This window comes from Hyalella azteca, unplaced genomic scaffold (assembly GCF_000764305.2).
Source record: "Hyalella azteca isolate HAZT.00-mixed unplaced genomic scaffold, Hazt_2.0.2 contig14922, whole genome shotgun sequence".
NCBI lineage: Eukaryota > Metazoa > Arthropoda > Malacostraca > Amphipoda > Hyalellidae > Hyalella > Hyalella azteca.
In genome coordinates this window covers 20,330-35,186 of record NW_025944788.1, presented here as the reverse complement: position 1 = coordinate 35,186, position 14,857 = coordinate 20,330, and the positions used below count along the sequence as shown (strand labels likewise).

The 14,857-nt window shown below is 38.4% G+C and overlaps 1 protein-coding gene across 1 annotated transcript; it reads left to right on the top strand.

The window, feature by feature from the left end:
* The first annotated feature begins 485 nt into the window (after positions 1 to 485).
* Positions 486 to 4,777, top strand: LOC125179080. The gene is made up of 4 exons (XM_047884228.1): positions 486 to 508; positions 656 to 2,011; positions 2,459 to 2,971; positions 4,760 to 4,777. The coding sequence occupies exons 2-4, from the start codon at positions 1,067 to 1,069 to the stop codon at positions 4,775 to 4,777; spliced, it is 1,476 nt and encodes a 491-aa protein (XP_047740184.1). The 5' UTR covers positions 486 to 508; positions 656 to 1,066.
* The last annotated feature ends 10,080 nt before the right edge of the window (positions 4,778 to 14,857 follow it).

The window sequence follows — 14,857 nt, the reverse complement described above, 5'->3', positions numbered from 1 at the left end:
GGTTCCATTTTGGGTCGCCGCGCAATCTATCACGTCGCCTGTGTAGTGAATCAGGCGGTAATCGGCCATCTGCTGTATCCCGCTGCTATATAGAAACATTTTTCGGGAGTCCATGTCCTTATGGGCAGAATCTGCTTAATATAACCGCAAGGAGCAGCTGGTCAAGCTTCCTCACGTCAGATTTTTATCGTCAGATGTTGATATTTGAACGAACCATGACCATATCCCGCTCATAGAATGACGTCGATGTATATGTGCACGCGCACCTTTGTTTAGTCATCTGATACGCGATACTTTAATGAAAAAATAGCTTACTGGTTTATATTGTAAGGGATAGAAATTATTGCTATTTATATATCGGAGTATTGATTGTATAATTTGTTTATGATTGTATAATTTGTTTATAGTCCGGAATTTTAAATTGTCATTTTAGTTTAGAGTTTACGGGAGGCTAAGTGCGGAAGGAGGAGGTGATTAGATTATTCTGTCGTGGAAAGCCGGAGCGGAGGTATGTGCTGTGTTAGATTGTGAATATGTAAATATATATGTGAATAGATTTAATCCGGAATAGATTTGTGAATATTTAGAGTTTATATGCGTTTTAATGTTTGTTTACTGTCAGTTATTTATCTATTTTTATTTGGTTCTTTTATAGGAAAGCCTCAAAATGGAAATTTAGCCTCAAGAGCTAAGCACCAAGATCAAGCCATGAAGTGAACTTGCTAGTGTCATTATTTATTTATTATTTATTTGTTTATTTGAAAGTGGTGTAATAAAGTGTTTTGATTATCGTGCATTAATGAATAAACCTATGCGATCATGAAGGCTAGTTGGTGGTTACAAAGAGCCCCAACATAAATGGTGCCGTGACTTTTGCAGTGGCCTGGGATCGTAAAAGTGGTGTGGAAATGTGAACTGTTCAGTGTTATTTTGGAATATACTGGTGCATTTGTTTATTTCATGTGAAAACTACACGGAGGCTTTCCTTTTGCTCGGCTTGACCACCTAATTTAAAGTGCTTTTCCGCCCTGTACGCTTGATTATTTCATTGCTTTGAGAAGTAAATATGGAATGTGCACGTACCTTGCCATCGACTTGTAGGGAAAGTGATCGAGAAGAATTGAGCCAGGAGGAAGAAGTGAATTTCATTGAAGAGAACTTAAACTATATTGAAAAGTTTTTGAACAATGTGAGAAATATCGAACATAGATTACCTAGAGGATCGAAAAACCTCATGCAAGATTTCCGCGACACTTGGTATACTTTTTTGAGCTTAGGAGTGAAGAGTAGTTCAACGACTGATGAAGTTTCTAGTAATGAACGATCGGGAGCAGTACCGAAATTACGAGCAACTCCACCATGTGAGACGAATAATCAAGGTGTGAACGAGTATAATAGGAGTTTCGCCAGTGATGAAGTGGAGTGTTCGATGCTTGATATGAAGAGAAGAGCGGGTAGCGGAGAGAACAGCAGCTCATCAGAAGAGATTGTGCTCCGTAAGAAGAGGAATATCAAGAGGAAGGATTATGCGAAGCCCCACGGTTTGTTCGAAGAGTGGAAGAGTGTTCTTGCAAGATTGGATAGCCGCAAGGTGCCACCATTAGAGAAGTTTGACGTAGACTCGAGGCAACATTTGAAGGCATACCTGCGACGCTTTGAAAGCTTCTGTGAGGACAATTACCGAGGCGGTAGAGATCTATGGATTGGTCAACTGGAGTTGAATTTGAAGGGCGAGATACTTGAAGCATTCAATTCAATGAAAGAAGTGGACGATTCCTACAACGACGTCAAGAAGAAATTATGTGACTGGTACGAAGACATGAAAGAGCTGCGCCGAGAGAAGAACGAAAAGGATTTCACTAGAGCTTGTTGGGTGAAAGACGAGCCAATGTATCTCTTCTGTAACCGTCTGGAGCGCTCATACCGGCTAGCTTATCCGCGACGCAAGGTGAACTTGAGTAAGACGTTGATCAACAAATTCACGAACTGTGTTCCCAATGACTTCAAAAAAGTGCTGAAAACATTAAAATTGAGCTACATCATGAAAGGAGAGAGTTTTACGTGGGAATCAATAAGGAAATGTGCCCGTCATTTTGATGTAGAGAATGCCAGAGAAGCTAGAAACGATACGATGCCCGAAATGTGTGTTAACCTGAATCGCACAGAGAAAAGCGATGCATGTGTGCAGGTTTCTGAGTTGTTCCCCAGTAGAGAAAGGGAACCAAAACCAACTAGAAACGCTATATCATCACCCGCAAGCCAGGTTCGGTGTTATTGGAAATCGCACAGACCTGCGTATGAAGAGGCACTCAGATATCGTGCTAGTACGACTTTTGCTACGGAACGTTACGATACGTCTTGCGGACACTGCGGTCGTGTTGGACACTTTGCTAGAGAATGTAGAAAGTTGAGAGGCGAGTGTTTCATTTGTGGATCGTCAGAGCATTATATACGACAGTGCCCGACGTACAGACCACGTGGGACCAGGAGAGAGAACGAGAACCAGGCAGCATCACGACCACTGCACGTCCATAGCCCTCAGAACGAGGAGTCCAGCCAAAGAGCCAGTGCTAACCCGGACGCAAGAGAGCCGGAGTTCAAATCCAAAGCTGCTGCTCAAGAAACAAAGCTAGAGCGTCAACGTAGACTGAATTCGGACAAAGGAACCCTTCTTCTCCGCAACAGATTTTCAAGGCTCGTAGATGAAGCGGACCAAAATGAAGACATCAACGGTAACCGTGGCAACGTCCGCAGCCACGTGAACTCCGACCGAAATCATACGACCTACGACGAATGGAAGAGTGAGCCGACACGCGAGACCACGAACCCGAGACACAACAGTCAGCAGGGCGAGCCTGTGCCTGCTATCGAACAGCCTTCAGATGTGCACAGTAACAGTACTCGTGGGTCAGAGTTGCCTATGGGTGACCAGAGTGCGCCGCGATGTGAAGGCGAGTCCCAAAACCTTCAGGTGAATATTTCTTGTCTAAACCCCGCAAATCTCATGTGTTTATCGCTTAATGTTAATTTGTCTGATGTCAGAGTTTTGATTGATAGTGGGGCTGGTAGAAGTTTGTGTAGTAGTAAGGTTTTGGTGGATTCTGGCATTAATCTATTTGATCGGGAAGCTTCGGTAATCAAGGGATTAGGTAAAACTCAAACGTATGCATTGGGTCATGCAAAATTGCCATTAAATTTTTTCGGTATTATAATTGATGTTCCTGTAATAGTGGTCGCAAATGATGTCATTCAATATGATATAATCCTCGGTTATTCATTTTTACATGCTGAAAGAATTTCTGTAGACATGAACAAACGCACCATCAGTAAAGTCATGAATGACAATTCGAGCATGAGAGTGGTTTTGGAGGAGAATAATGCAGTTAAGTCGATCATGTTAGAAAATATCCCAGCATACGCTATGAAAAGTACTAGAGTGAATGAAACAGGAGGTAGAGTACCCATTGTTGCTAACTTTAGTTCTATATTGAATGGTAATATTCCATGCTACTTTTTTGATGGTAAGGAAGGGACGGGTAAGCGAAGTTTAGACGGTATAATTTCCTGTATTCATGGTACTCCGGAGATAATTATGTCTAGTGTTAAAGGGAAAAAATTAGTTAGTGCAGGATCGTACGTAGGACGAGTATCGACCTTGTTAGAGTTGGACGAGGAGGAAATCACAGAAGACAGTTGGACGTTAGAGCGATTGAAGAGGGAAATAAAGTTAGGGGATACTTTAGGGGAAGAGCAAAATACCGCTGTATATGACATGTTGTTGTCTGCTAAGGCAGTAATGAACAAGAGCGAAGATGATGTAGGGAAGGCCAATGTTGCCCCGCATGTTATCGAATTAACAGACAACACTCCGATTTGGTTACGACCTAGGAGATTTTCAGAGCCGGTAAACAGAGAAATCGATAGGCAGTGTGAGGAGCTTTTGTCGTCAGATATAATAGAATATAGCAACTCAGATTGGTCGGCAGCGGTAGTGCCAGTTCGGAAGCCTTCTGGAGAGTTAAGAATGTGTCTAGATTACCGGCAATTGAATAAAGTGACAAAGCCGGAGAAGTTTCCAATGCCTAGTATCAACGATTCAATATATGCTGGCCATAACGTACAGTATTTTAGCAAGTTAGATTTAATTAGAGGTTATTATCAGGTCCCCATTCACGAAAATAGCCGCAAATTTACCGCTTTCAGTACTCCACATAACCATTACCAATTCAAAAGACTTTCTTTCGGGTTACGAAATAGTGCAATTGCTTTTCAGAAAACTATGCAGCAAATCCTGTCAGAATTTTGTTTTCATAATGTTCTAGTCTACATTGATGATATATTGATTATGACTGAGACTTTTGAAGAACATCTGTCACTAGTTAAAAAGGTCTTGACAACGCTGAGTAAAAATGGTATCAAAATTAAAGTTCAGAAATGTGAGTTTTTCAGGAGATCGGTTAATTTTTTTTGGGACATGTGATAGGAGCAGATGGGATACGTAAATCGCCAGAATTTATTGACAAAATACGGAATTATCCAAAACCAGTTACAGTTACCCAGTTGCGACAATTTTTAGGACTAGTAAATTTTCAGCGAAAATTCATAGAAAAATGTTCGATTATTGCAAAACCTTTAACGGAATTGACGGGGGGACCGAAGAAGGAGGTATTGAGTTGGACTAGGGAAATGAATGTAGCTTTTGATGCATTGAAAGAAGCTTTATTGACTGATGTTGCCCTTAGTTTCCCCGATTATTCAGACTCAGCAGAGCGTTTAGAGCTGTATGTAGATGCGTCTAGTGTTGGTGCCGGAGCCTGCTTGATGCAGAAGCAGAAGGGCGAGTATCGAACAATAGCGTATTCATCCAGAACGTTTACAGCAACGCAGAGACGATATTCGACAATCGAACGGGAACTGACAGCTATCAGGTGGAGTGTACAAACTTTTAGAGCTTTCTTATTTGCAGTACCATTCATTTTGTTCACGGATCACAAGCCTTTAATATATTTGCAAAATTTGGCTAGGGAGAATTCTAGAATAATGCGCACGTTGAATGAATTAGCAGAATTTGACTTTGTCATCCGATATCGGCCAGGTAAAGATAATGAAGCCGCTGATACTATGTCACGCATCGTGGGTCCTATTGAGAACGAATGTGTGGAGGAGACTAATGAGTTACCTGCAGGTCTTATGGTAATGCCTAAAGTAGAAGGAGGCGGTAATTCGTTGTTTGAATCATTGCTCATTTGTTTGAAAGAGGTAGTAGGACTGAGTACAGATATCCCCGGTACGCCATTGAACCTTAGAATAATGTTAATAGATTTCCTTGCTCAAAATCCGAGAAAATTCAATATTGCACCGGTAGGCGATTTCAAAAAGCGAATGAAAGTCATGAGACTGAATGAGCAATTACCATGTGAAGAGGTTATTTTGGTAGCAAGTTTTGTATTTGGTGTAGAAATTCATGTACATCATGGAGCTCAATGGCCTGTTATTTATAGAGCCGACCGCACAAAAACGTCTTTGCCAATTGTTCATCTACAGTGTAAATCAGGAATACATTTTAATCCAGTTTTTGATAGGAAGCAAAAATTTTCAGAAGCAAGTGCGAGTGAAGACTGTGAATTATTGCTGGGATGATAACGATGTTGAGAAGGGAAGTAAAGAGTAAATTTGTTTAGTATGATAGAATATATTTTTCAACATACTATACTTCATGGCAACTCACTTCCATTTTTATTAAATGGTAATACCAAATTATATGAATAAACTTGTTTCAATATATGGAAAACAAAGCAGAATAACTCGCGTGATGTCTGGACATAACGAGCGACTTCAATGCCGCCTCATCTATTCAATAAACTTCTTCAGTAGCGGCGATCACCAGGGAGATAATGCATGAAGGTTTGCAGATATTGCTGGGTAAATACAGGCTCCCGCAAATGATGGATGTCGCTCAGCTGGACAGAAACTCAACTTTTCATCAGTATTCCATTTCTCAAGCTTGCCTGAAAATACGGTTATTTTATTCAATTAGAATACAAGAGCTTTTACCTAAAAGTATTAATGCCACTCATTTGCTTGGATCGCAAATTCGCTAGAAATTTTAACGCAGGGAAAAGTCCAGTCCACTTTTTTGCTCTGTAATTTATTTGTAGATTTCGGTTTTAGTTTCGTTTTTTATGTTCGACTGCACCAACTACTTGCATTTTAGAATTTTCCAGGTGACAATGGAGCTGGTCTCTGAAATGTTTCCTATGAAGATATTCTTAATTTTTCTGTAGCTTTCTTTGCTTTCAAATTTCGCATTTGTCCTATTGCGGCAACGGGTCGCAGTTATTGCTCCAACTGGTACGATAATAAACGAGAAACTCACAACTATCGAACTCGTAAAAATGATAATTCAGGGACTCGTGTAAATTCCTGATGAATCTGGGAACGAAGCGATGCCTGTTGAAAGTTGATGGAGTAATCCAAATCCATTTCTGAACGTCGTCTTACTCGAGTAAAAATAATTTAGGCAACCAGGATCCATCTTTGAGACGAATATTGGTCGGTCCTGTACAAGTATGGTATTTATCAGAGGATACAAGCAGTACGTTGCTGGTAGCTTTTAATTAGCTATATCGCTGTACACATCCTGTTCGTGTACATGGGAATCATATACAGGCTGATGTGCATCAAACTGCAACTTACGTCTGTTATTAATGTGATTTACTGCTAAATAATTGGCTTGGAGTATTTTAAATTCAATTTTTTACCTGTCGGATCCCTCATCTTATCGTGCATCGGTGATAAATCTACGGGAAAAGTTCCGAACATTTCACTATAAATCCAGGGCATCCCTTACAGGCTTAGACATACAGCCGCTTGGATTACCTGCTATCCTTATTACTAATAGGCAGCAAGCTTCATGAATTCCATACTCATGAGAAGTTGTTCGCTAGTAGTCACTGATCTGTTGTAAAATTAAAATACCTGCAATGCCTAATCGAAACAAATGATCATATTTAATTATAATTTATAATATATATTTATATAATTTACAATATGTTTTTTGTTCCAAGTTATCGATTGCAAAACATTTTCAAAATATATGCTTCAGACGTATCTGCTTTCCGATTTATCCGTTAAAAGTATTTAAAGTGTTTTTATCCTGGGCATGTATTTTCAAAACATCGCTAATTGTACTTATCTTCTTTTACTTACGCACTAGAAGATAAGTCCATCGTACGCACCGCGACTTATGTCACCTTTGAAACTTTCGTACGCAAGACCTAGCTAAGAGCGCACTATCAACCCACGCTGCATAGCAGCCAATCTCAAGCTCGCTTACATCCTATTGACGTTGTGAGTCACGTGATACCACGGCTCTGTGCGCTGTTATTTATCCATTTTTAGTTCTTTTTGATGAATCCTAGACGCTCTTACTTTAAAATTTCAATGACATGTGCAGTTTCAAGATAGCAAAACTAGTATTTAATGAGTAATGTGACATAATGAAGAACGATAGAAAAATATTGTTAATTCGATTTAAATTTGATCTATTCATTGTTTGTCTCCGCCAATTAGAAACGTTTTTACTGAGGAAAAATGCATTAGATGCACGACTAATATAATTACTTAGAAACATTTTTTTATAAATAAAAATTGGAGGTTTTACCTTAAAATGCTACTAGAGTCTAGACACTAGTAGAATCTACTACTATTAAAGTTTATATACTAGTAGAGTCTACTACTACTACTACTACTACTACTACTACTACTACTACTACTACTACTACTACTACTTCTACTAGAGTCTGGAGTCTAGACACTTGTAACTAAATGATTCCCAATCGCTTCACTCACTCAAAAGTTGTGCGTAACTCCACTTACGCGCTTCTGAGTTGTCGCAAAGTTTCTACAACTTATTGCACGTAATTTTACGCAAAATGTTTTAAGGAACCTTCATCACGCGCACTTAGCGGACTTACGCTGTACTTAAGTGGCTACAAACACTTAGCGATGTTCCGAAAGTACTGCCCCAGTAACTTTAGGCCGGCACGCTACCCTGCACCAGTATAAAGCGGTTTCAAAGCTAATGCAATGTGGCTGCACTCTTGGTGTTGATTTGTGCATAACGAAACCGTAGGTTTCAGTTGGCGAGGTTTGACAACGATCCGATACAGTAAATTTTCATTGTTGCAGTTCGAGAAAGTTTCTGGAGAACTAACTGATAACATTTAGCATGGTTCTGCAGGAAATGTTAGTTCATATCAGTTCTCTGATGCGCAACGAAAGAAAGAAATATTAATTGTGATGGAATGCGAAGCTATGGCATTTTACGAAGTTCTTACCCAGTCACCCGATGAAGTAGGTCGTGCGAGAAAGGAAAAGTAGCAATTAATAATATGCGTTTAAAAATTACTTTTTTCAAAGACAACACTTCTAAAGAGGCCAGTACCACCGATGTTACACATGTACAACGAATTTCTTATCTTGTAAAAATTTTAACCTTTAAATTTTAAATTTATTTTAACATTTAAACTTTTTTAATTGTAAAATTGTTTTTTCTGTCAATTGATTCATGCATTGTCTCCGACTTCATCGATTAGACAGGAAGAAGTGTGTTAAAATATCGATTATAAGATTTGCAGCGGACAAACAAACAAACAACAAGAAGTGAAGTTAAAGAGAAGTGTTGTAACATGAAGTGTTACTGGGAAAGTATCTTGGATCTAAATAGCCACTGGCTAGCGGCATCGAGAACAAAATGCCTTCAATATCAAAAGACCGAACACGCTGCTGCCAAGCCTCCTTGACATTTTAAACACAAATCATCATCTGAAAAGTTTAATCGACCGTCTTAGAGCGGAGCCTGAAGACACGTTGCTTAAAGGCGACACTCGTTGCTGGATCGACGCGTGTAAAGCCTGCTCATATAAACTGGTCCCTGCGGTACGAGACAAAACACTTGAATAAATAGCAATGTTTTCATTAGTATTTCTCACAAGCAATTGAATTTACATAAAACAATGTTTTTATTAGTATATCTCACAAGCTATATAATTAAATTTCTGAATGCATACATACTTGATAAAGAGATATCCTGGATAAGGAATGTGATGCTGTTTTCAGAGGGTTAAAATATAAAATCTGAAGCTTCATATCTTAACATGAATGGAAAGTAGAAAATAACGAAGCAGGAACATGTTCATTGGAGTGAATATATTGGATTTTTTATATAATAATGACGAAAATAAAAGTATTATGCGCAATTTATATTTCTTGTTCCAGCTTATTGACATCGAGTTAATTTTATGAAATACGCCTTGTCATAAATTGAGAAGTTTTAAAGGCTCAAGTAAACCGTGGGAGAATACAGATATTATTGACAAAACTAAATAAAAGGCACAACTAAATAGCAGATGAATAAAGATATTCTGAGAGGAGTATGAAAGTAAGATAACTCTTACTTTCATATCTGTTTCTTCTACTTTCAGACCAAATTCCAAAAATTTAAGTTCCAATATTTTTAATTTTAAACCTACATTCTTCAATTTCAGACCCGCTTTTCCAATTTCAGACACTCAAAATTCCGACCAGAATCTTCAAATTAAAGACGTGCATCCCTGATTTTCAGACTCGTATCGATTACCTACATAAAAATGTCTTTCATATATGTACATATATATCAATATAATCATTACCGGCCACTCATACTTCTATGCCCGCATGTCCACGACCTCTGCAACACAAATAATTTTTAAGATCTGGTCATAATTTATCATGTAGATTTTTATTATATAATAATATTGTGTAATATTATTACAATGTAGGCTGTGTAATTTGGGAATGATATAAAATTTCATTGATTCTTTAATATTATAATTACTTATATTTTATATATAATTGTATAACTAAACAATATCAATGTGATAAAACCAATTATTCAATTTTTTTATAATATGAAAATCATTTCGTTCTTCTCGATTCTTTGACAATAAAGAATTTTTATTCGTCAATATCAATTCTAATAACCGATTCTTTTTTCCACTTATATTTACAGTCATATATTCTTTTATGATGTCATTTCAATAGCCAATTGTTACTCTGCGATGTCGTTCCGATAACCAATTAGAGTATGACGTCACAAGTTAAAGTTTCGTGTGAACATCAATACGAATTTGACGAGCTCCCGACAATGTTTGTAGATGCGACTTGATACTTTCAACATCACATTCTAATATAAAACATCCAGACATTCTTGAACACTTGATATGTTTACAAGATGCCATCAATAAAAATGTGTATATTATGCAATTATTTCCCCATCAGTCATCTAACGTTAAAATAATGTAAATTTCAGGTTGAAATGTTGATCAGCCTAAATTAGACGCTGAAGTAACGTCGAAATGTGACCAACGCTCGGAGAAACGCAGATCCAAATAGTTCCAACGTTCGAGCAACGTCGACCTTGGTACGTTGAATTTTGATCTATTTTCCAAAGTCTATTCAACGTTGTAACACCTACGTAGAATGAAGTACTTCGACTCGATTTTCCTCACTCGCTGAGAAGCTGAAAAAAGAATTGGTTCGAAAAATTTGAAATTGAAAATTTTGGAGTTGATTATTTTGAATTTGGAAATTTTGTAGTTGAAAATTGTAAAGTTGAAAATTTTGAAGTTGAAGCAATTGAATTTGAAAAATTTTAAGTTGAAAATTTTGAAGTTGAAGCAATTGAATTTGCAAAATCTGAAGTTGAAAATTTTCAAGTTGTAAATTGTCAGTTACTAGTATTGAGTTGAATCAATGGAACTCTGATCTAATTAACAAACACTGATAATCAAAATAAACAATGAACTGATATAACACGAATAAATTAATAATATCCAAAAGCAGGGAGAGGTTCAGCAAGGAAGGCTTAACCTGGAGCCTCATATAGCCAGGGTGGCTGCTACATATTGGTAGGTTCTGATGGAGGAGAAGGAACCTATTATTTTCTACTATTTTCTTCAGAATCAAGTCGCCAATTGTTTCTTTGTTGACTTATTATCGGACGTAAAGCTTAAACTTGCAGAATTCTTCTGCAACAAACAAACAATGATGATCAAGAGTCAAATGAGTGTTAAGCGCGAATTAGATACTTGTTCGTTTTGTATTGAATTTTAGCCGTAAAAACGGCTGCTTTAGCCGTAAAAACGGCTGTTTACAAATATTTCCTCAATGAACCGATGCAACTGATGAAAGAATAATTATTTATTGAAAGTTAATATAAGAAAGCTCGAGAAATTCTAGGTTTGAAGTCACAGACGAGAAATTTAAAAGCTCAAAGCTGCATCAGAAAACGCACAGTTGAAGAAACTGACACTCCTTATCTTTCCTGGCCTGATAAGCGGCCTCCTGCTTATCTCGCCGCGCAGCTCAGGCGCTGCAGGTAACACAGATTGTGACAGGGCTCGGAAATGATCTAAAACAGCGCGAGAAAAACGATTGATAGGTGGTTAACATTTTTATTGTATTTCAAAGTAGCATCTTCGTCTTGTGATAATCCATACAAGTGTAGTACACAGTCATTCCAAACACATTGTTCATAATCGCGGTAATAATAAAAAAGCGTATGCATGCTAACAAAAAAAAAAACGTTGAATCTCATATTTGATAGAACCTGAAACTTCCACAAGATTCTTGTTTCAAAATATGAGAAAATGTGTCTTCTGATTCAACTTAATGTGCAAATGTCATTCACATCAAAATCTAAATTGTAATTCTTGGTCCAATCTTTTCCCCACAGTTTTGTTAGGTGTTGTTATTATAAGAAATTTGTCCATGTTAATGTAGTAACGACTAGTAAGTTTAAGTGTATATTACGGTAGTTGAAATTAGAGAGCAAATTCGTCATTAGAGAGCTTAGAAGTTGGTGGCATTGAATGCATTGGTGACGACTCGTCATATTTGTGATAGCTTTCCGCTAACACCATTGAATTTACGCATGTTAAGGGTCCTTGTTAATTGGCTAATGCATGTAATTTCACCTCTAGGTCCAGCCCAACATATTATAGCCTTTGGACGCGTTTATTTTTGCTACAAAGCTTGCCGCAATGCTATTTCCTGATACGTTAGCCAGCTTCAAATTCCGTCAGTCACGATGTCATTACTCGGTTCACTATCTTGTCTTAAGATTATCATGAGTGCAACTGGCTCTCCTGCTGACAAATTTTTTGAGGTTAGGCCGACCTTAATTTAGTAACTTAACCCTAATTTAAATCGTCACTAAAGGCTAATATAGCCACTACTGAGTAGCGCCTACGGCAATATTTCAGGATGTGTATTTTATTAATTTATTAATAATAAATAATTAATTAATTTTAATTTTTATTTACATCAAAAAATAAATAAATTTAATAATTTTATAATTAAAATACCAAGGATAATATTCTGCGCATATTGGTCATAAATTCAGTTGTCAAACTCTGAATTTAATCCTAATAGCATTATTGATTATTACTTACAGTATAATTACGCATATTGTACATCTTCCCTTGGATGTACTTACGGCCTACCCGGTCTATTGCGCCTGCCTGCTCCTCCTGTTTCAACAGCTGTCAGCTCCTGTATTGTCAGTTAGGGTTTAGAGGTACGACTTGCCGCAATGCCGCGTTCATTTCTGTTGCCCTTCGAATTGGATATATTGGATATAATTGTTAACTTACGAATTGTATCAGCTTATAGCGCTTCTTTATAGTTTTACCGACCAGTCTTCATATCAACTCTGAGTAGGCTATGAACTTCTCCTCGGAGATTTTTTGCGCACGCGAAGAACTTACCATGGATTCCCAATAAAATCAATTAAAACAATTATATTTGCATTATTTCCCCACACCATTCTATCAATCAGAATAAATTTCCATGTTCCGGTAACATCCCAACACGATAAGTATCCTGGATACGAGCCCCAACAACCCTGTATATTTTGCTGTGCCAGGGTCACAACACACAAACGTAGACAATTATTTATAAGATGTAATTTTGAAAAATATTGTGTGTGTCGGACGACACACAATATCTCCTATATATTCTGTGGCATCACTAATATATAGGGGCTTTTGAGGCACGGATCCAGGATAATTATCATGTCGGGATATTAACTGGACCAAAGCGCTATGGAAACCTTCCTTCCGGTGCGTGAAATGAGGAACCAACATCTACATTTAATGAGAAACCTTCAGGCCTACACGATGATTGGGTGGCAATTCCAGATCATTATAATTGTGTACTAATGTGCAAAGTTGAATTTCCTAATCATACTCAGGAATTTGCCATTAATCTTGAAGCATCGACACAGGACATTGTACGCGGTGGAACTTGTTCTCTTGTTTATCCCTGATTTTTACTTTTGAAAATCCGACCTGAAGGTAGCGCTTGTTTGCAAATATTGCTTAGGTTGGCTGAATGAATATGGTTAGTTTCAAGTGCTGCAGCTGAGGCATCACCTGCACCAGGTGTGCAGTTGCAGGTGCTACATCTGCCACCATAAGCCCCCGTTTATCGCACAGCTCTGACAGGCGCAGATAGCAGAGATAACGTCGCGCCCTGAAACCTGGCGTGAGTGAGGAGATCAAGACGGCGCTGATAGCAATTTAGTTGACAGCAGAGACCAGACTTTTATTTCATACAAAAATTCAACGCGTCATCCACCTTGCACGGTCCATCGTCCATCTTACACAGTCCATCATCCACCTTGCACGGACCATCGTCCACCTTGCACGGTCCATCATCCACCTTGCATGGTCCATCGTCCATCTTGCACGGTCCATCATCCACCTTGCATGGTCCATCGTCCATCTTGCACGGTCCATCATCCACCTTGCATGGACCATCGTCCACCTTACACGGTCCATCATCCACCTTGCACGGTCCATCGTCCATCTTACACAGTCCATCATCCACCTTGCTCGTTCCATCATCCACCTTGCACGGTTTATCGTCCACCTTGCTACAATCATCATTCTTGTTGGAGGTTCATCATACTCCTTGCAAGGTCAATCGTCCACCTTGTACGGTCCACCATCCGCTTTAATATAAATGACAATAAGATAATTTCATGAGGTGCCCTTACCAAAATTCCCACTTTATATTTGCGTGCGAGACGAATTGAAGTTCATAAGTTAGTTCTTTGCCTTACCTTCTCTTATAATCCAAAATTTCCATAAAACAGGTCTGATTCGCCGCATCACACATCCTCAGTGCTAGCTGCCAGCCGGCCGATGATTGAAGACTGAAGAACAGCGGGCCTCAGCAATTCCTTCATAGTCCTGTTCGTTCCCGTTTGGCGTTCATTTGGCATGAGATTTACCACGTAATTGCATCATTTCTCGCGTGTTTATAGATTTGTTTTGGCAGTTCCCATATGATTATGCATCGCATTAATGTTTTACCACCTAACTTTATGAATCTGAATGCATAAAAAATCTTAATGGAACTAGTGATTGAATAGGTGAATAATGCGCATGTCCTTTCCGGTATTATGTAACTCCACGTGTGAAAATTCATGCTATTTGAATGAGCTTTCGACATCCCTCCTTCTTCGTGTCCCTCCACCCTCCATTACTCACTGCCTCCTCAATGCTTGAATCATTACCACCGGCATAATCAACGTAATCACTTCCAAGCTGCCACTTCCAAGCTGCCAAGACAACACCGGCTGCTCAAGGACAGTCAGAGGAGATGGAGGACAAGTAATTAGTAGGAATGATGTCCGTAGATTAAGGCCTGTAAATAATGTAGGGAGTAACCGCATACATCAAAGTGAAAGTGCACAAAAAGTTTTAAAATGTTTTTACACGAACTCGGATTCCGTTTTGAACAAAAAAAG

Excerpts from the sequence above, each read along its gene's own strand:
- LOC125179080 (XM_047884228.1), top strand. The coding sequence starts at position 1,067 with ATGGAATGTGCACGTACCTTGCCATCGACTTGTAGGGAAAGTGATCGA. Across the intron at positions 2,012-2,458 it reads TTCCCAATGACTTCAAAAAA|TGCCCGACGTACAGACCACG; the intron begins GTGCTGAAAACA and ends TATATACGACAG.